This window comes from Ailuropoda melanoleuca, chromosome 5 (genome assembly GCF_002007445.2).
Source record: "Ailuropoda melanoleuca isolate Jingjing chromosome 5, ASM200744v2, whole genome shotgun sequence".
NCBI classification, from domain to species: domain Eukaryota; kingdom Metazoa; phylum Chordata; class Mammalia; order Carnivora; family Ursidae; genus Ailuropoda; species Ailuropoda melanoleuca.
Window position 1 is genome coordinate 41,284,667 of NC_048222.1, and position 22,764 is coordinate 41,307,430.

The following is a 22,764-nucleotide window of genomic DNA, read 5'->3' on the forward strand; positions in this document are numbered from 1 at the left end:
AATTGAAAAGTTCCCCCCTAAAAAAAAAAATAAAAAATAAAAAAAATAAAAAAAATAAAAAAAAAAATAAATAAAAACACTATTCAATGGTTTTTACACCAAAACAAAACACAAAAGGACGCAACAACTTTTCGATTTCAGCTAAAATTCAAAACATAATAACTAGCAAGTAACTTCTTACCTCTGTGCATAATCTTGTGCTTCTCCCTCAGGTAAGTCAGACCTTTTATTACCTAGAGGAAAGACAATATCACAAGATGGGAAACTGAAATGGGGGTGGTTAGACAGCCTCTGTATTTTAAAATGATCTAGAAAATATTTCATCTAACATCACAAATTTGCCTTCTTCCCTTATTTTTTATTCGATTTTTAACCTGTCTTATCAAGAAACCATCTTTTTACATGGTATAGAGTTACTTTAAGCAACACTTATATTGCAAGTTTAGACAACTTTAAAAACCCCTGTGCTCGAATTCGGTTTTTTTCTAAATCCGCAGTATAAAAACAGGCTTTCTCATGCCACAAATGGGGATTCTTTTGGACACCCTGTCCTATTTCTGCAGACACAGATTTTAATATAAAGAAAGTCACTTTTCTGGTTCTGACTAGAGAGAGAGGGAGAATATTGTATGTAGAATCTAGACAGGGAAAATTCTAGCAAGAAGACCCTACTATTCTTATAAACTTTCCCTTGATTGACTTACTATCTTCCTCCCTTGTCTATTTCCTGCCAACTCATTAACTTCTCAACGAGGGGGGCTTGGAAGAAAAAATTGCACAACATACTCACAGCAATGCTAACTTTTCCTAAAATTTGTTCAGGAATTCTTCCAGCTTTCTTCAGGACTTGATCCAAGGAACCCCCATCCTAAGAAAAAGAACACCAGTCCATTTAGTGACAGTGTTTCTAACTATTCTTTCAAGTGTTAAACTTCAGCAGGGAAGTGTATCTCACACGTGCCAAATCCCCCTGGAAGGGTATCCTTTGATTTGTTCCAGACCACAAAGACAGAAATGCAAAGCATTGTGGGAGGGATCAAACAACCAAAAACTCAAATCGTACGAAAAATCGGTAAACGAACTACCAATTCAGGGATCAAAATAAGCTTTGTTGGGGCACTTGGCTGACTCAGTGGGTAGATCACGTGACCCTTGATCTTGGAATTCTGAGTTCGAACCCCACATTGGGTGCAGAGATTACTTAAAAATAAAATCTTAAAAAAAAAAAAAAAAGGTTTGCACTGAACTGACAGAACAGTATACAGTTAGGACCAGAGGCTCTAGAGGCAAACTGTCTAAAGTCACATCCCACAACTCTGCCACTTACTATCAAGGGAACTTTGACCGTGTTACTCACAACCTGTAAAATGGGGGTGATATTTTAAGTCTACTAGAATAATCATAGGGTTATTAAACAAGCTAATACATATAAAGCACTCAGGACGTCATCTAGCCCACAGTAAATGCTCAATAAATGTCAGCCATTTTAGCACCAGCATGTAAGTCACAACTTGCATTTGGTATTACCCTTAAAAATCATAGTTAATAAAATCAAAAGAAAAATGTCACAGAAAGCAATAATTCATTCCATAAACCCTACCAAGTGTCATGAACTGTGAGGTTCTATGGAGGACAGAGGTACAAAAAAGACCTAGTTCCCATCCTCAATAAATGCACAGGGGCGCCTGGGTAGTTCAGTCAGTTAAGTGTCTGCTTTCGGCTCAGGTCATAATCCCAGGGGTCCTGGAATTGAGTCCCATGTCGGGCTCCCTGCTCAGCAGGGAGTCTGCTTCTCCCTCTCCCTCTGCTCCTCTGCCCCTTCTCCCTACCCTCCCTCCCCGGCTCATGCTCTCTCACTCGCTCTGTCTCAAATAAATAAATAAAATCCTCAAAAAAAAAATAAATGTACAAACTAGAAGGGTAAATATACAATTCTTGATATAATAAAACAATAAATTATTAAGAAAAGTGTTACACATGTAGAAAAGAGAGTAATTCTGACTTCACTTTAGAAAATGGCATTTGTTGGCTAAAATTAACAAGTCAGGAAACACCAGATGTTGTCAAGGATGCAGAGAAAGGGGAACCCCTTACACTGTTGGTGGGAATACAAACTGGTGCAGCCACTCTGGAAAATAGTACAGAGGTTCCTTAAAAAGTGAAAAATAGAGCTACCCTATGACCGAGAAATTGCACCACACAAGGCAGGGAGCAAACAGTTGAATGAGGAGAACAGACATCACTACAGATGCTCAGAGAAGGAGTGATTCCTAGACAAAGCACCTAAGGAAAGAGCTGGCAGGGAAAAGCAGGCAGAGGGAGAAGGAGACTCCCCACTGAGCAAGGACCTTGGGATCATGACCTGAGCCGAAGGCAGATGCCCAACCTACTGAGCCACCCAGGCGCCCTATATTCCCACTTTTACAGACAGAAACAAGTGTTCGTGTACACACACAAAACCAGAACATCCAAAACGTTACCGATGGTTATTTCTAGTCTAGGTAGTAAGATGATGAGGGATTTTTGTTGCATGATAGTTTCTTTTTTGTGCTATTTTTTTTTAAAGATTTTATTTATTTATTTGACAGAGACAGACAGCCAGCAAGAGAGGGAACACAAGCAGGGCGAGTGGGAGAGGAAGAAGCAGGCTCCCAGCGGAGGAGCCAGATGCGGGGCTCGATCCCAGAACGCTGGGATCACACCCTGAGCCGAAGGCAGACGCTTAACGACTGCACCATCCCAGGCACCCCCTTTATGCTTTTTTATTTCTAAATTTTCCACAATGAATAAATGTTTTCCTCTTTAAATTACTGAATTCCTTTATGAAAGTGGAGAATTAGATCTACAAATCAATTAACAGTACCAAGTGTCCAGTTTGTGCAAAGACTAAGACAGATACAACACTGCTTTCTTTCTAAAGGAGCTGAGAAAATAAGATTCATTCAGGGATACAGACCTCTCAAGAAATGTCTCCTAAAACAATGCTAAAAATAGATTATCCACTTAAAAATCCTATGCTTATAGAAAGGAGCATTTGGACCAATCACTCTCTGTCACGGTCAACTCTGGATCACAGAAGCTGATGGAAAAGAAAGCAATGCAGGTGTGACCTGTCAAATGCACACTAGTACCCCCAAACATGTTTGTCTTCTAATCAGAATTAATGGTGGGTGGGCCAATCAACCAAAGAGCACAATGGAAGATTCTGAAATTCAACCTAAAATTTCCTATGTGCCAGAATTCCCACACAGACATGAGTGGAATCATTAATCTAGAACCAAACAGAACGCCCCTACAAACCCATTTATTTTCCAAGAGTCCTTGGAAGAGCCCTACCCAAGCTGTGATCCGGGCTGAGTTTTGAGTCACCCTGTGAGCCTGGCTGCCTTCACAATGCCATAGGCCCCTCATGGCCAAATCAGGACATCAGAGCCCAGGTAACCACACCCAAGTCAGCAGGCTTCTAGAAACATGATAGCACCACTCAATTTCCTTTACCAATGGGAAGAGGGACTCCAGTGCAGAAAGTTGCCGAGCCATTTCTCTTTTGCTTCCAGTTGGATTTGGTTTCAGATCCTTTGTTTGATCGGCTTTGCCTAATTATCAGGGAGGACCATGCAGTTAAAACTAGGTAACAAAGCAACTCTGTCAAAATCTGACTCAGGGGGCTCCTGGGTGGCTCAGTCGTTAAGCGTCTGCCTTCGACTCAGGGCGTGATCCCAGAGTTCTGGGATCCAGCCCCACATCAGGCTTCTCCACTGGGAGCCTGCTTCTTCCTCTCCCACTCCCCCTGCTTGTGTTCCCTCTCTCACTGGCTGTCTCTCTCTGTCTGTCAAATAAATAAATAAATCTGAAAGAAAAAAAAAAAGCACTGAGGAGAAAACATTAAAAAAAAAATCTGACTCAGATGAGGTAGAAATGCTAACCCCTTGGTTCTCAGGTTCCACAGCCTAGGACAGAGGGCAGCCTGGCTCACAGCTTCCTTGAGGATTGTGGTGAATATTCCTATTAAAAAGGAAGAAACCTTGGCTCTCTTTCCTTTCGCCTCCTTCCCAGCTATAAGCAAACTTACAGTGTGAACAATGTGATTATTAGCGAGATTTAGGAAGCATGAACCGCAGTCAGAATTACCCAGAGCTGCCTGCAACTCAACTTACAACCTTTTAATTTCACTTCACTGTTGCCAAGGACATGCCTTCCTTGACTAAAGCTGCTGAAATTGTGCTTATTTTTAGAAGCTAATTATTAAGTAAATCAATGGTGCTTTTGTGAAGGTTTTCTATAGAAGAGACAAATGCTTTATGGAGGAAAAAAAATTTAAAAAAGCTCAAAAGCTTTTACTCCTGCATGAGAACCATCCACCCTGAACCCTGAGTTCTCTGGTTGCTCAGCTACCCCCTGAGCAGGAATCTATTCCCCCGAAGGCAGGAGCATTCCTATGCTGATCAGGGGCATCCGTTTACCCCTCGGGTCTCAAAAATTCAGACTGGGCAGTGCAAGCACAGCTTCCTTCTAGCAAAGGTCAGCGCCTGACTGAGTGCTTTAGAAGATGGGGCCCAATGGATGCCAGAGACACAAATTCATTTTAACATGCATCTAAGAAATGATGTCAGCAAGGCATAGGTGGGCAATACGGCAGAGTGGTGACTGCAGAATCTGCGCAGTGGGTTCACAGTGTACGTTACTCCTTGCTGTGTTTGCAACTGTCTTAATAAAGTGTTGGGGGAAAATGTGAGTGACAAAGAACACACAGAGACAGTGACATAGACAGACGCCAAGAACCTCTGAAGTTGGGAGGTGGCTCATGAACAGAGCTCTACGTGACAACAACTTTGAAATGTGGAAGCTGAGACAGAGCAGAAATCCCTGAAGAGAAGTGGCTGCTGGCAGAGTCAGAGTTTTCCTGTCAGGGGAGGCGAGGACGGGAGCGCTCCTGCAGGAAGGCCCGCTCAGGCACGAGAGGCGGTGAGAGGGACCAGGGCTAGAGCAGAAGGCTGCTCTGGAGCGTGGCTGCTTACACTCCAGGCCGCAGCACCTTCACTACACGGTCCCGTCTCTGGTGTTCTGAGCCTCTCCACTGGCATCAGCAGACTTGTCCAGCTGGGCCTGTGGATACCCAGGAACGGAACACCCGAGGCCTGACTCTCTCCCGCGGCGCCCCAGGCCTGACCATGCCCTCCGCGTCTGGGCCTCCTTTACTCGGCCCCTCAACACATTTCAGCCAACAGGTGCCAGACACTGTGCTGGGCCTTCAAAAGGCTTTGACCCTCCCAGCTTCTGAGGGCCAGTTTTCCAGGCTCAGGCTCCCCGGGGTAACTCCAGAGACATCTTCTGCATATGTGGAAAGACCTTACCCTGCCCACAGAGCCAAATCCATGAGAGGAAAACTGACCTGCGGATGCTGGAAAGGGACTGAGAGAAAGGGAAACTAACCCTTGTCATGTCCTGAGTCCTCCTGTCCTCCTGGAGGGAAAGGCTGGGTGGGAAGGACAGAGGAAGAGGCACGCAAGTTGTGATCAGCGCAAGTTGTGATCAGTATCTATGAATCCAGAGTGAATAAAGGATTCCAGAATGAGGAAGCCTCACTACAGGTGCATTTAAGACAAAAAGACTGAACTCCACATGGCAGGAGGTGACATAAGGCTAAAAGAACAGGTTCCAGCATGTTCTGAATGAAGGAAAAGGCCACTGGCTATCAATGTTTGGGGCCTAATCCTAACCTCTGAAGTAAGCACCCTGGAGTTCAACGATGCTCACCCTATAAATAGTATACTGGTTCCTCTAACAAAGGGCGAACGCTGAGTGACACAGAATGTGGAGGTAGCTCAGGAAATTACCTGACGGGTCAGAAGACAGCAGGCATGAGATGACACAGAGCCAGTGCTCAGAAGCCCTTCTGTCCACGCTGACACTCCTCACCTAAGAAGGCCCTAGAGCACAGCCACCCAGCCTGCGAACAGCTCTGGGGAGCAGAGTCGCCATCCCCCCAGCTGTCCCCGTGGCACCCTTCATATGACAGGCACTACAAGTAAGTGTTTGTGAAGCCGAACCCACGCTAAGGGAGACCCCGACTGGCCGCAAGTGCCCAAAACCACAGAGATTCGGGGGGTTAGCGGGCCCCCAGAGAAGAGCTGGTCCGAACATTTCTCTGCACAGATGAGAAAATCCTGAGACAGCATGAAATTTAAAGAAAGCAGACCTGGTTAGAGTCACTAGTTAGAATTAAGCTGACGTTTACTGGTTATAGAACGTAGACTAATAACTAAGCCTCTCGAGGCCTAGTTCCCTCCATCCACCACCGTGGGGAAGTTGTTCCACACTGTGTCTCACAGGAGAGGGCTGATGTGATTAACAATTTACATAACATGGAAAGGACTCGCCAAGTGGTGGAAAATGGGAGAGCTAATTACTATTCTGTCTAGCCATGCCGCGACCCGCCGTCCATTATCATGGCCACACCTACGAGGAAAAAGGCTCCTCTGGCCTTTCCCGTCACTGCTTTCTCACCATTACCTCCAGCCTCTTCCCCTTCTAGTTTTCAAAGACCTCCACTGCCAGTTACACATCTTCATCCAAAACTCAGGGCTAGAGCTAGAAAACCAACCATCATCAGCACAAAGAGCCCAAGAAACCCAAAGCGTAAGGAACAGCCCCTGCCCCCTGCGCTGCACCCCAGCAAGGGGAGGCTAAGACCCAAGGGGAAAATACCAGCACCCCAAGACTGAGTGAGGACCAAACCAGAAATGTTCCCGTGCTGCCCAGAGGCTGCTTCACTCCCGTTCAAGCAAGAGGAACGAGAGCTTTCTCAGTAACTTCCAGGCCCGCAGAAGACATTTCAGCGTCTACATTCCACACGGCACCACATCAGTCAGCAGACGCCTGCAACAGTGTGCACGGCACTTCCCAATCGTTACCATGGAGAGAAGTTCAAAATAATGGGGCACCGGCAAGGGACAAAGCTCCCGGGGAGGGTGCTCCTGGAGTTCACTGAGACCAGGCACCGGGGCTCTCTTTCCAGAGCTCAGGGCAGATCCAGGGTCAGGAAGGAAGCGGAGCTGCTGAGGGTCACTCTGCCGGCCCGAGGACTGAGAGCACAGCGGCCAGAAGTGCGCACACTCGGTCACGTCAGCCCTCGTCTCCGAGCTGTCAGCCCCAGCAAGAATGAAGCAAGTACTACTGTTCGCAGAAGACAGGCCTGGAGTCAGTGGGCCCAGACTGACTCCGTTATTTCCACTAATCCTCGAAGATTAATCTACAACGAGGTAGGTAGAGTAATGGACATTTTACAAAACAAGGAAACAGAGAATCAGAAAGAAACTTGCCCGAGGTCTTAGTGAGAAGGTGACAGTCTGTAAACAAAATCATTATTGAGCACCTGCTGTGTGCCAGGGCTATTCTGGGCTTTGGAGACACAGTGGCAAACGAGACAGCGTCTACTTGGATTTTTGTGGAGAAGGGAGATATGAATAAACATCTCGGATTCCAAAGTCCCCTGTTGCCTCATGGGGACAGGAAAAAATAGCGATCATGAAGCTAGACTCTCTCTCTGAAATTCTGGCACCAAGGATGGAAACAGAGCTCCAGTCGCTATCCAGTGCATTCAACAAAGTACGGGCACTGAGGTCCAACAGCCTCGGTTTAAATTCTACTAATTCCGCTAACTAGCTGCATGACCTTGGCCAAGTCATTCATTTCTCCAAGCCTCAGTCTCCTCATTTGTAAAATGCAGATGATCTACCCATCCAATGAGGTTGTGGAGAAAATACAGTTAAAAATTAATCTGCGTTGGATAGTACGTGATATGATATACACCCAACACATTAATCCGTATTAGTATCGCCAGCATTATTATTGTCATGGATGCCGTTACTATTACTGTTAGGCACCGGGAAGAGGAGGAAGGGACTCCAGGCAGCTAACGGTATAAAGACTGCCAGCTCACACCCACACAATTAGCCCTTAAGTGCCCCCTTACTTGCCCTCTCTGGTACACATCAGGTGGTATTGCTTCCCTGCATGCCCAAAGAACCCCTCCAGACTGTCTTTAAAGCAGATTACAGACTCTGAGGACAGGGATGTCTCATCTCCACAACCCCAGAACTGGGTACCCAGCACACAACACTGCACATCATAAATGGATTTAAACTATACTAACCAGATTTCACCCCTATTAAAATCGTGGGGACAAGAAAACTGGGAGATGCGCTCTGGACATAGCCGCCAGGGATACCCGACTGCTGCCACCTTTCTTTGCAGAGAGGAGGGGGCCGTGGAAAGAGGCCTGTGGTCTTTGGTTATTCCAGGTTCTACAGTCAGGCTTCCCAGATGCCCGAGACAGGGATGTGGATCCAGACAGGAACAGGGAAGCGGCTGGGAAGACGAGCCCAGAGCCATCCAACGCCCAGGCCGTCGCCCCCGAGGCTGAGAGGCGGCCACATACCATGTGCTCCATGCAGATACTGATCTCGCCGTCGCTGTAGAAGGCACCATAGAAGCCCACGATGTAGGGCGAGTTGCACTCGTGCAGAACCTGCAGCTCCCTTATGATCTGATTCCGGATGGCAGGTTTGATCTCCAGGTGAATCAGCTGCAGGAAGAGGGGGGGGGAAGCGAGGCTTGAAAAGTACACAGATGCACGGACGGGTGGGCAGATGGAAGCGTTCTTCACTGGTTAAGCTCTTAAAGGTTGGAAGAGAAGAAACAGGCAAGTTTTAACTAACAAGTTTCTGTCTGACCGAAGCACTCGGTGCCAACCTATCCGGGCAGGGATTGGTACTGGAGGAGCGGTGACCAGAGGAGGGCAGCCGTGCCTCTGCTCCAAGAGCCAACGGTGGGGGAGGGGGGCTCACCCCTCCCAAGAACAAAGCCGAATGGAGGGCTTCCTTCAAAAGAACCTGTGAAGCTGAGAGAGGAGGGAAAAGTAGCCTTGAGGACCTGACACCCGAGGGCCATGGGAGTGGAAGGGTACAGGGGACTGGGTATGCGGACCTAGGCTGCCCAGGAGATTGCCCTTGACCTCTGGAGCCTGAGGTGGTGGACAGTCAGCCAGGGCCTCAAGTGCCACCTTACGTGCCCCTCATGTCATCCCTGGTATCATCCAGGGAGACAGGGGACAGACACAGCCGCCATAGGAAATGGTTACTGAGTAAGACTAAGCTGCAAGCCAGGGTCAGAGACAAGGAGTGCCAGAGGACATGGGAGCAGTGGTTCTCGGTGTGGGCTGGAGCAGCTAGTGAAAGCTAGACAAGAGGCGGGCCATGAAGAGGGCACTGTTGGAGAAGAGGGAAGGAGCGGCCTGAGCAAACGTATGCGGAGGGGATTAAAGATGGTGTGCCGGGAAACACAGAGGAGCCCGGAAGAGCCCGGCCTAGCCACAGCAGGGGCCGTGTTCAAAAGAGGAGGCCCACAAGTGGACAGGACGTCCAGCTCCAACACCACCGGCCACGGCGGGAAGCAGAGACGTCACACTGCAGCGAGATGCGGGGGAAGCACCCGCAGGGCTGGAGCAAGGGCAAACAACTTGAAATCAGTGTTTGGCACATCACCGGGGCTGGCTAAATGAAAGCAGCTTCTCCTGCACGGGATAATGGCAAAGAGGCAGTCTTGCATTCTTTCCAGAGCACTCAGAAAGCTAAGGAAAGGAAGGTCACACTGGCTGTTCTTTTCCAGTCTGGGGGTAGGATAAATACACTAACACATCATCAGGGTGTTTATCCTATAATCCGACAGATAACAGGAGCTCCAAATTCAAACAGCACAAAAAGGTACTGAGTGAAAAGTCAGCCTTCCTCCCGCTGGCCCCAGGCCCCAGATCTTCTAAGAGATAATCCAATTACCTATTCACCAAGGCCAACCTGATTCAGTCCTTTTTTTTTTTTCTTTTTTTTTTGAGTGGCCTCACCTTTCTGGCCATGACCAGGCCGGAGGGCTTGTGGGAGACCTTGAACACCACACCACCGTTGCCAGCGCCCAGCTCACTGATCTTCTCGAAGTCGTCATCCTTCAATTCCCCGACCTTCTGCTTCTGGGTGAGGAAGGCCTCCAGGCGCTTCCGCTGCTGCTCATCGAGCTCCAGCTCCGCCAGCTTCTTCTGCAAGGCCTCCAGGTTGGTCCTGTCCCAAAGGGGGAGCACGAGTCAGAACCGGCATCAGACGGGTCCCCCCAGAGGAGTATCTGTGCGGTGGACACTTCCAGCTCCCAGGCCAGACTGGACAACAGACGCAGGGGTCCCAGGGGAAGGTTCCATGCATCGGTGGCTCTGCGGACTTCACTATTTGCCACCCAACACCCCGCCTCACTGACACCCTTCTCCTCTCGAGGCCTCGGTTTCCTTATTTGTCAAATGAGGAAATTAGGTCTCTCGCACTATGCTGCAAGTCTACAGAAGGAACCAAAGAATCTGCTAAAATCCAGAACGAGCCACCTTCATTTGCTTTAAAAACCCAGTTCCAAAAGCCCTACGAGTACTGGATTTATTAAGTTAACACCATACACAAAATAAAATCTATTTCCTAAAACCACTAAATTGAAATCAAACCAAACCATCAAAACAGGCTCTAAACTGAATGGCAACAGCAGAAATTCTCTCTAATGTGATCGGGGCAGGAACCAGGTTAATCAAAGCAAGAAATCCTAAAAATATATACCCAAAATTTTTATTTTTGCATAATATATATAAATGTCCATTTATTCACCCATCTTCTAACGTAGGTAGGGCAAGGCCCTCTCTGAGTAAAATTCCACTGGTAAGAGCCCCACACCATCCTCCTTACATGAACCAGAACATGATACATTGTCTATCATTCCCAATGCCTGATTCTTCAAAGTGAAGTAAAAATGCAGACACAGCATATCAACATAAAATTGTAAGAGCTTTAGGATTTCCCCCAATCTTAATGCTCACCTAATTTTATAGTCATGTTTTAAGTGAGTTGGGCTTACTGAGTCTTTCCACAGCTTTTAATTAGCGTTCAAAAGGGGGGAAAACCCACTTCATTAGCAGGCATATTTCACCGGTTTATCTGATATTTAAGTACATTACTTAATTACAATACCAGCCACAATCGTACAAATGACTCTGGGAACAAACTGGCTCTTGGTAAGCACATAATTCAGCCCGTGGGTGCCGAGCCGAGTGGGCAGGGCAGAGAGCAGCCTGCGAGCTGTGCATTCAGCACGCTTGTGGGCAGTGCTGAGTGTTTTACAGAGAAAGGAAAAGCGTTCATTATTCCTGGGAGTTCGGTAAGGGGACGGTGGTAAAGACAGCTTCCACTGTGTTTCATGTGATTTTAGTCCCAGTCTAAACAAACGGCTCGGGCGACGAGACAGAGCATCATCACACATCCAAAGGCTGGTGCCCACCCCCCAACATACACGCCATGGCTGAGCTTGAAGGGTAGGAGTAAGCATAATTTTCCACTCTCCATTCACCCTCTATTCCAACTCGCAAGAAGGCAGGGAGATCCAGATTTCCTGCCTCCCCCGTCTAGGGGAAGATCCAACATGCCTAGGGGCTACAGAGGACCCCAGGCTGTTTTTACCAAGTGTCTTCACTGGGTAGCTCTTGGGGAAGGAAGGCTGGTGCTATGGACTGAACTGCCTCCCTCAAATGCATATGCTGAAAGCCGAACCCCGGTGAAACTATGTTTAGAGACAGGACTTTGAAGACGTAATTAAAGTTAAATAAGGTCCTATGGGTAGAGTCTTCATCAGATAGGATCGGGGGCCATAAGACGAGAGGTGACCTCCCTGCCTCTGGGCACACGCCAAAGAAGGCCGAGCGAGGACACCAAGAGAAGGCGGCTGTCTGCAGGCCAGGAGGAGACACCTCTCCAGAACCCAACCACGCCGGCACCTTCATCTCGGTCTGCAAGCCTCCAGGACCTTGAGAAAACAACTTTCTGTTGTTTAAGCCAACCAGTCTATGACATTTTGTTATGCAGCCCAAACACACTAAGACCGTTGGTCATATTCTCACTCTGCTGGAAGACTCAACTACGTCTCACAGCTGCCCCGGTCTCTCAGGGGTAGGGACCCGGAACAAGCACGGCTGGGAGGGCACCGTGCACACCTTCAGGTTTCCAGACTCTCAGGAACCCATCAATGACAACTTCGGAGACACCTGTCAAATGCAGACAGACCCCACAGCTCAAACCTCAATGAGGTTCCAGCCGCCTGTAGGGCTCGGCAGTCCACTCCAAGGGCTTCCGTCAAACACGCATGCATGCTGAGCAGGCGGGGGGGGGGGGACTGAACAGAAGGAAATCACTCTCCTCACAGCACTGCGTACTGTTTTACACTTGCTACTGCGCTGATTCCACGACAGAGAGCAAACTCAAGCACAGAGGGGTACAGTGACTTGTCCAAGGTCACACGGCTAGTTAGCAACAGAGCAAGGATGGAAACCTGGGCAGAGAGCATCTCTAATTTCAACCATAATGCTATACTACTTGTTCAAAAAGTTCAGTACTTTCAAGGGAGGAAACCTGCAGACCCAGGTGTTAAGATCCTACGTGGGGCATCTGCCGTAGCAGGGCTCGATCGCACAGGAAGACGGCGCACCTCCACAAAGAGCCAGACGCAGTCCTGCCTGCCCTGCACATCAAGCCAACACGTCTTACAAGTGACACCGGCCGCAAGAAACCCCATCCAACTGACAAAGGAAAAGAAGAAATGCTGAGTCTGCTCATTTTCCTGACTCTCTGTAGAAATAAGTCATTCTCCCACCTTCGGAAGAAAAACTCAATCTGGGATTCCTCCTTCCTCGACCTTCTATGCCCGACCGTCTAACCGCCTACCCACCAGCTAAGGAGCTGGCTCCTGATTTGTGCTTTCAGAAGGCTGAGCCACAGAGGGACACAGCAAAGACTCTGAGCTGTGGTGCCCTGGCTCTTCTGATGACTGGGGGTGGAACAGTGCTGCCAAGCTGACAAGTCATCAGTAAGCAGGAACCCCAGATTCTTACCCCAAAGTAGTCAATGGTGTGACCACAGACTACTCATTTAACTCTGATACATCTCCGTTTTCTCTTCTGTCAAATGTAGTCACAACTCCATGCTTCTTTCGCCAGGGGAGGACGAGAATGGAAAACTAACGGGGAGGAACAAGGGAATTTTGACCCGCTTCTACACTAGTGTTAGGGCAAGTGCAGTAGGCTGGAGGACGAGGAGCTGCCCAGGCAGCAACAGTGGAATCCAGAAGTTACTGCCTTTTCCTGTCACAATTCTTAAAACCCTTGAAAAGTGTCTTAAGAACAGTTGCAGGGAATGTGAGACAAAGGATTTTATCTGAAGGTGAAAGGAAAATCCTGGCATCTAAATGGCTTTCAGTACTCATTAAAAAGAAATCAATCAAAACTGTAGCAGTGTTTAGTACTGCTTCCTCCTGTACCGGGAGTCAGTGATGTTCAACAAGGCTCCTTCCTGCCCCGCCCCACCGCAAGCTGAAATGCTTCCAGCAAAGGAAATAGGAGGAGAGGGGCCTGTCACCCCTCAACCACACCACGCATCTCCAAATCTCAGAGGACCAGGACCTGTCTCCTGCACAATCTTTGGTTTTAACTGAAATCAGCAAAACTAGGACTATGGATCGGGAAAGGACACTGGAGCCCAGAACAATACATATCTGACACACACACACAGCCCTCTCCGGGGACCAGCTGTGATGTCTGTCTCCCATCATCCCATGCACCAGAGCAGAGGCAAAATAACTCACGGCAACATGAATTCTGCACCCTGGCTGTCTTACAGTAAACACAAGTTCATCAGGATACAAGAAGATTACAGGTTTGAAATGGGAATGCAGAGAAGAGCAAGGAATGTGGAGAAAAACAAGGGTTGTCATTTGTGTTCTGAAAACACCAGGGAGGCACAATGAAGTGGGTGGAGAAAGGATGATCCCACGGGCAAGAACGGCTCCTTCCCTCTCCCTCATCCCACCCATCTGCTAAGCCTAACCGTGCTGCCACAACTGGAACCCTGCATTTGTGGCTCGGGGGTTTACATCAGGAAGCAGCAGAAAAACGGAGCACAGGGAGGGACCTTCAAGACCACCTGAGCGGACCTATTTTACAGGTGAGGAAACGGAAGTCCAGGGAGGACAAAGTCACACAGCTTACTCACGGCAGGCAAGTCTCCCAGCTCCTAGAACAGAGCAACACTGTCATCTCCAACCTTGATGGTCACTGAAATGGGAAGGTGACCTAAAGGAATGGTTTAAGGGGGAGGGAGGGGATGTCTAGGCAAAGGAAAGGGGTCTTCAAACCACCACACCCCAGACAGAAATGGGCCACAGCAGCACACAAATACCAGCCAGTGGTCTGTCACCAGCCTGAGCCTTGCTCTAGTCTGGGTGGCAGGCCCTGTCAGGAAGGAGCAGAGAGGGAAGAGCAGAGGATGACAATGAATCACCGAGCTGGAGCAGAGAAAGGGTCCCCGAGCAGGCAGGTGTCCCCGGAGAGCTCAGGGAGTTGGGAAGTTCTCTCTCCCCCGTGACGTCTGGCAGGTAGGAATTCTCTCAGGGCACGTAAAGGAAGAAGGCAGGCAGACGAACCAAGCCAACGGCAAACAGCATCAAGAGACTGACTGCAGCCCCTCCATCCTCACCCTCTATCACCCCCATCTGTGAGATTTGGGAAAGCTACAACCCTTTCTGGTACTCGAGTTTCCACACCCATTTAAAAAAAAAAAAAAAGTACATGGGGAGGAGGAGAAGGGAGGGGAGAGCCGTCTACGTGTCTCTGAGATCCAAGCCTGTCAATGTGACAAGCAGCTGAGGAAGTACAGAGTAAGACTGAGTGTGTGCTCAGGTTGCAAAGCTGAAGATCCTCAGAAGGGAAATGTGAGGGGGGAAAGAGAAGAATTGGCTTTAGGGTTCTCTACAGTCAAACCATGGACAGGGGGTATATGGGGGTTACAGGGAGTATAAGAGAAGGGGGCACCTGGGTGGTTCACTCAGTTAAGCGTCTGCCTTCTGCTCAGGCCATGACCCCAGGGTCCTGGGACCGAGTCCTGCACTGGGTTCCCTGCTCCGCGCAGAGTCTGCTTCTCCCTCTCCCTCTGCCCTCCCCTGCTCATGTTCTCCCTCTCTAATTTAAGTAAATTAAATCTTTAAAAAAACAAAACAAAACAACAAAGAGTATAAGGGAGGAAAGAAGAATGGGCCTGAAGGGGGAAGGCAGAGAGGGCCAAAGGCACAGCTAACCAATCCCAGACTCCACCCGAGGCTAGCCCATCAGTGTTAGGGAGTGCAGTTTAGGCCAGCCCCAAACAGCACAGTGGAGAAGGGGCTCTATACCCTTACCCCTCAACCCTGCAGGCCAGTCTGGGAAGGGCTGCTCAGCTGACTAGGCAATAAAACTCTAGGTTACATAAGAGAGAAGCCAGATGGAACAACAAAGTATGTGTTCCTCTGCGTCGATGTCAAATTCAGAAAAAGGCAAAACTAATCTATGCAGTTATAAAGTAGAAAAGTGAGCACGCTTTTGGGTGGGGGCAGTAACCAGAAGGAGACATGTGATGGTTAATTTTATGTGTCAGCTTGGCAGGGCCACAATGCTAAGATATTTGGTCAAACTCTATTCAGAATGTTTCTATGCAAGCGAGGTTTGTGGCAGGGAGGGGGGGGATAAGAGTAACATTTAAATTGGTGAACTTTGAGTAAAGCAGATTACTCCCCGTAATGTAAGTGGGACTCACCCAAGTCAGTTTAAGGCCTCAATAGAACAAAGACTGACCTCCCCAAAGAAGGCAGTCTATCAGCAGGCTGCCTATGGACTTCGAATCCGCCATGGGTCTCCAGCCTGCCAGGCCACTGCAGACTGTGGACTTCCCAGGCTCCCATAGTCACAGAAGCCAATTCCTGAAAAAGTTCCAGTCAGGTCAGTGTCTGTCTCCTCTGTCTCTCAATGTCTATCTCTTCTTCTCTCTACATACATTTATCTTGGATGCTGTGATCTGATTTCTTTTTATTCCTTTCCTCCTTGTGTCTCAGTCTGGATACTTCTTATCTCAATTTAAATAATATCTACTAACCTATCTTCAGGGTCACTGATTCTTTCCTCAGTTCCCTCCAGTCACTCTGCTGATAGACCGGTTGACCTCTGATGTCTGTTTTTAAAATTTTCTAGCATTTTCACTTAATCTATCTTTAGTTTCCATCTCTTTTGAAATTCTTCATTTGGTCACACATGTTGTACATAATCACAGGTTATTTTAAAGCCCCTGCCCGATAATTCCAACATCTGGGTCATCTCCGAGTCTAGTTCTACTGATGGCCTCATCTCTTGCAGGTTTGTTTCTCTCTTGATTTGGTGTCTTTCAACATTGCACTGAGTGGTACACATTGTAAGAGAAGAATAAGGACTGAGGTACATCATCTTTAGGCTTAGAAATGGGCCCATTCTTCCGTCATGCTGTTAGTGTGTATTCATTGGGAGTTGAGCTAGGTTTGGGTTTTCTGGTGAACACTGGTAATTTCCACGCACCACAGGCTGCCAATTTCTCCAGCAATGGGTTTTATCTTGTGCTCAGAGCAGAACCTGGGCTGCAGAGACTTTTTTTTTGTCTCAGTGTTCCTACCCCTCCCTCAGCTTTAAACTGTCCCGTGATACCTGGCCACAGAATGGGATCTTTCTCCATGCCTGCGCCCCTTCTCCAGGGGTTGAGGGCAATGACTTTTACATAACACTCTCACATCATCTGTGACCACCTTTTATTTCTCATCACATCATTGGCTTAAAGTGCCCTTAGCTGCCTGTATTCCTCTCCCTGCTTCACGAAGGGCCTTCGGGTGCCAAAATGCCTGCATTCTCAGAGAAGGCCTGCAGAGATAAAACCGTCCATACAGTATCAAAGGAAAGAGCAGTGAGGATGGGAAAACAGTCAGTGGGGTGCACGTGTGGACAAGAAGTAATGACCATGGGCCTCAAACTACACAGCACGGGAAGCCAGCCATTGTGCCTATGGTAGCGACAGGGAATTTCTCTCCAGTCCTGGGCCAGCCTCGTCTTAAATAGGCCCTGTAAACATGGACTTCCCCTCCTCTCCATGGCAACCAAAACGACCTTGCATCCGTGGCAATTCTTGGGCAGGAGAAAGCTTCCTACTCCTCTTCCAGCAATAGACCTCTGCTTTGTGTTGGTGCTGAACCCAGCGTTGGGCTTAGACTCTTAAGCAGCTGTGGGAAGACATGCTTCGGTACAGCCGCTCCCTCGCCTGGCTCATAAAGTGCTTCACTGAATTTAGCAGAAGTATTTTTTCCCTTTTCCTTGATGCTGGCTGCTAATGTAAGTCGTATCTTGGCCGCCTACTCTCCTCTGCTTGCTGACAGACGTAGAGGTGAGCAAAGTCTCAGAGTCGTTCTTGAAAGCAGCCCCCAGATCCACTTCCAGGGCCAGTGACATATGTAGGAAATCAGCTGCTTCTGGGTCAGCACAGAGCTGGTCTTTCATAATGGGACATAAAACTACTAGGGGGAAAAAAAAACACACAAGTGGCTGCCATATACTCTTCGCTTAAGAAATAAGGCTTTGGGAGTCAGAAGACTTGGGTTCAACTCGGAAAGCACTCAGTCTGTGAACTATTCATGTTACTTTCCCCTCAATTGTTCTCCCAGGTAAAACAGGCTAGTTAAACTACGTGGTCTTTAAAGTCCCTTTCATTTTTTTTTTTTTTGTAAGATTTTATTTATTTGACAGAGAGAGAGACAGCGAGCGAGAGAGGGAATACAAGCAGGGGGAGTGGGAGAGGAAGAAGCAGCATCCCAGCGGAGGAGCCTGATGCAGACCTCGATCCCAGAACGCCGTCCCTTTCAATGCTAAAGTTCTCATCCTAATACCAGATTCGTCCTGCAATTTTCCAAGGACAGAACTTTGCAGCTTGTCCACACGTGTACCCCACTGACTGCTTTCCCATCCTCACTGCCTTTTCCTTTGAGACTCTTATGGGCAGTTTTATCTCTGCAGGCCTTCTCTGAGAATGCAAACATTTCGGCACCAGAAGGCTCTTCGTGAAGCAGGGAGAAGAATACAGGCAAGCTAAAGGCACTTTAAGCCAATAATGCGATGAGAAATAAAGGGCTGTTGTGGATGGGATGCCCGGCTGGCTCAGTTGGTAGAGCATGCGACTCTTGATCTTGTCTAGGGGTCGTGAGTTCAAGCCCCACAATGGGTGTAGAGCTTACTTAAGAAATAAATACAAAAAACGGCTGTTGCAGAGATCACTGAAGAGTGGAATGTAAAAAATGCTGAAATCATCTAAGGTGCTAAACAAGTATTTAACAGTATTGGTCAGTAAGGGTAACATTTAATTTGACAGTCCTCCCTACTGATTTACTGAGTACTGCGCGACAGGCATTCTGCTAAAGGTAGACGAGTCCCTTTAATCTAACACCATGATGTGATCACCACTGTCAGCCCCACTCTACTGATGAAATTCCTGCACCTTCATGTTTTCATGTAATAAATAATCTGGCAAGAATGTACAATGTAGTTAAATACTGCCTTGGGGCGCTGGAGTGGCTCCATCGGTTGACTCTCTGACTCTTTGATCTTGTGTGAGTTCGAACCCAGCGTGGAGCCTACTTAAAAAAGGAAAAAAAAAAAAAACTGCCCTTATTCCTTTCCATTGGTCTCACTACCACGCCCAAAAAAGACTGTGGGGCAAAGACTGCCTTGCAGTTCCCCTAATTTTCTCAAGAGGCCTGTGACACAGCCCTGCAGTTCAGGAGATCCTGGCGTAACAGTGGAAGTTTTATAGGGATAGGAGACCTGAATGGGTCTATAAGGATAAATAAAATTTAGACAGCAAAGAAGGAGAAAGGGCATTCTAGTGTGGTCTGCCCTGTAAAAAATGGAGATTAAGGCTGTGATACGCAGAAAGTGTTAGAGGAACGAAACTTAAAAGAAAAAAAGAAAGTGAGGGTCAGGACAAGTGTTTCTTTTTAACCTCACTTTCAATCAAGTAGCTTCCAGGCCAATCAACAAATGTCTTTCAAAGTCAAGAAAACAGGTTTAATTAAAAAAAGATAAACAGGGGTGCCTGGCTGGCTCAGTTGGTATTATGTGCAACTCTGATCTCATGGTCATGAGTTCAAGCCCCACACTGGGCATGGAGCCTACTTAAAAAAAGGGAAAAAAAAAAAAAAAGGATAAATAATCACATATTCCTACCCTTGATAAACAAAACAAAAGCAAACAAACCCAAAAATACTTACTCCCTGGATTCAGACAGGCTTCTGAAATGATACAAACTGCCTTCCCATGCGTGTTTCTGCAGAGAGTCACGCTGAAAAACACACGCACACCCCCACACAGAGGAACCTCTGGAGTGACAGGACCACCCACTCACACAGACTCTTCTTAAATATTGAGTAACATCCTGAATCGGAGAGGGGGTGTCATATTGTTGCTTGAAAGAACTGACAGACTATGGTTTCCTCTGCTCCGGTGGACAAAATTTGTTTCATATTAGCCACATATGAATTAATTTCTAAAGGCGCAGTCTTCCGAAGAAGTACCAAAAAAAAAGAAAAAAAAAGTGATGAAATTTGGGGACCGGTGGGGGGGGAAGATCAGAAGATGGAGGACAAAAAGGAATAACGCCTTTACTTGGTGAGGACAAAAGAAGGACACAATAATTGTCTGATAAAGAGTGAAATTTAGATGAAGGTAAGACCTGAGATTCTTTTTTTTTTTTTTTAAGATTTTATTTCTTTATTTGACAGAGATAGAGACAGCCAGCGAGAGCAGGAACACAAGCAGGGGGAGTGGGAGAGGAAGAAGGAGGTTCCTAGCGGAGAAGCCTGATGTGGGGCTCGATCTCACAACACCGGGATCACGCCCTGAGCCGAAGGCAGACGCTTAACCGCTGTGCCACCCAGGCGCCCCAAGACCTGAGATTCTTAAACGCTAGCCGTGTTATTCCCATTAACTCACTTCATCCTCATAACATTAAAAATTACATTTGTTCCCATTTTACAGAAATGGAAATGGAGGCCAGAAGCAGTTAAGACTAGGTAGGGCTGGAGCTCCAAAAGTTATCTTTTCTCCACACCATGAGCCAAAGAGCTCATGTCCTTCAAACAAATCCCCCACCCGATCAGCGATCACACAGGTATTTTACCTGTTAGCGACTTACTCCTTTGAGGCAAAGAACGGTGCTCTACTCTACTACAAGGTTCCTGGAAAGGCAACAAATTAAATCTACCCAGAGCGGAATTCCTTTCAGAGGAACATGCAAGGCTGAGTCATTTTAAGTGGGACAGGAAGGGAAGAGAAAGGCCACTGCCCCAGTAAAGCACACTGGTAGAAGCAGTAAAAATTCACACAGCCAAAAGACAACCAAGGGACTACTGAGGGAGCCAGGGTGGAGAGGAGGCGGCAGGGAGTACTGGAAGGGAGAAAACACCATGGATAACCCAATATGTAGTCACCATCCAAGGAAGAAAGGGATCCCTGGGTCTGGTGGTGGCCACACAATGGGTGTGTTCCTGAATGGACAAGTTGGTTGACTGTGGCCTTAGAAAGATGATGTATTTGACCCCACCCATTCCCTGTTCTTAAGAAGCTGACATAGACAAAGACCTTTTAGAAACTGCCTATGTAGGGGCGCCTGGCTGACTCAGCCAGTAGAGCGTGCGACTCGATCTCAGGGTTGTGAGTTCAAACCCCGTGTTGGGCATGGAGCCTACTTAAAAAAAGAGAAAGGAAGGAAGAGACTGCCTACGTAGTAACAGCCCATGCTGCTCTGGGCATCAGCAGTGCAAGCTGCTCTTCGATGAGAAAGAGGTACAGGACCCAATGTGACCATCATCTCAGACCTCATAACCCCAAACCATGAGGACAGTCAAGTCCCCCAGGCAACAAGGGAAAGAGCCAAAGCTCAGAAGCACAGCTAAGGCAGGAAGATACAGTCGGAAGAAACACAGATTCAAAATGGGTCTCCAATTCTAGTCCACACGGAGAAATCATCAGTTCTCCAGACCCGTTCCTTCCTCAAATACACGAACACATGTTTATGACAGCTCGGCCCTTCTTAATCAAAGTACCCACAAGAGGGGTCAGCAAACCTCACCTGTGAGCACACATCATCTCTGGGAAAAAAATCCCACTCCCTACAGGACTGTCAGGCAATGCGCACAGAACCTGCTCTCAGGGCCATGACTAGAAGTCCATACAAGTGCTTACTTTGTAGAAAACAACTAGTCAGGCCCTCAAATTAATAGCAGTTGGCTTGGTAGGGTCAAAACCCACCTAGCAGAAGTAACATCACTGACCAGAGAGAACAAAAATTAAAATCAAAACTAACCGCGCTGGCTTCTGCCTTCTGAAAGAAGGGGGGAGGTAAATGCTTGTGCTAATAAACCCCCTCAGAGCAGAGTCTACCAGAGGACCAGAAGGCTTGCCCAAAGTGAAAAGGGCCTGATCCTCAGCCATGGCATAGGCAGAAGCAGGCCTGACTACCACGCAGGGTGGAGCTGGAGAAACGACTTATGCTACAGAATAAGATAGGAGAAGCCTGTTTAGAGAGTGGCTGTAAAGTGGCACAAGAGGAAAGGAGGCACCACAGCAAAGGGGCAAAGGTCATTTAAGACCAAAGATAGTTAACACCACTAGATGTTAATTAAGCTGTGTTTATTGCTATAATGCAATACACCCTCCCTACCCCAGACCTTCAGTCCAATCTGCATGCATGAAAATAGTTTTGTGTATATTTTATTCTTGTTGTTTGGAGGAAACCAGGGAAAAAGGGCCAGAATACAAGCTGATTCAACAGAGAGTAAAAAGAAGAGGGGAAAAAAAAAAAAAAACAGAAAGGGAACCATGGGTCCTACAGAGGCAAAGTGACCATGAGAATGTAAAGCTGCAGGACTGTTCCCATCTAGAGGAGGGCAGGAAATAGGGAAGTTGAGCAGACATCTGCCTTATACCCATTTACGCCCACAGCTGTGAAAGCGCAATACAGATTTATCACAGAGCACCCACCGTGTGACAGGCACTATCTGTTTTAGAGGCTAGGAAGGTGCCGATGATGAAGACTTAGGTCCCTGCCCTCACCAGGCATTGGGGGTGTGGGGGGGGGGCGGGGGGAGTTTGCCTTCGGCTCAGGTCATAATCTCAGGGTCCTGGGATCAAGCCCCGCATAGGGCTCCCTGCTCAGCAGAGGGCCTGCTTCTCCCTCTCCCTCTGCCTGCTGCTCCTCCTGCTTGTGCTGTCAAAGAATAAATAAAATCTTAAAAAAAAAAAAAGATGTAGAGATGAAAGAAACAGGTATCACAGTGCAAGCAAAACAGGGAAGGATACCAACAAGTACAGAAAGGACTACAGGGCAAGGCAGATCATAATGCCGAAAGTGAAGTGGCACAGGGGCCTATGAGAACAGAGATAAGATGCCCCATGCCATCTAAGATGAGGGAGGGAAAGAGAAGGAGCAAATGTAACATCCAAATTTAGTCCTGAAAGATAATCCAAGTTTTTGCAGCAGGGGGAAAAGGCACTCCAGCCTTGGGCATCAGCACAAATAAAAAGCTGCTGAAAGTTACGAACCGTTCCAAGTGGCCAGAGAGTAGGTGCATCCATCCAGGAGGGGGTACAGATGAGGCCAGAGGGTAAGTGGGGGCTAGACCACCAAGGGCACAGTACACCAGGCTGTAGAATGAGGTTTGAGGAAAAGCAAGGGACATCAGGGAGATGTTGGTCAAAGGGTACAAACCTGCAGTGGAAGATGAATAGGTCCTAGAGACCTAATGCACAGCCGAACTGCTAAG

At 47.7% G+C, this 22,764-nt stretch overlaps 1 protein-coding gene across 1 annotated transcript in view; it reads right to left on the reverse strand.

The window, feature by feature from the left end:
- MAP2K1 (mitogen-activated protein kinase kinase 1) overlaps positions 1–22,764 on the reverse strand; it is a 76,461-nt gene that overhangs the window by 29,401 nt on the left and 24,296 nt on the right. Inside the window, exons 2-5 of the mRNA XM_011218489.2 lie at positions 9,902–10,112; positions 8,441–8,587; positions 791–868; positions 182–233 (exon numbers count right to left, since the gene is read on the reverse strand). Of these exons, the coding sequence (XP_011216791.1) occupies positions 182–233; positions 791–868; positions 8,441–8,587; positions 9,902–10,112 (488 nt within the window). The remainder of the gene's footprint in view (positions 1–181; positions 234–790; positions 869–8,440; positions 8,588–9,901; positions 10,113–22,764) is intronic.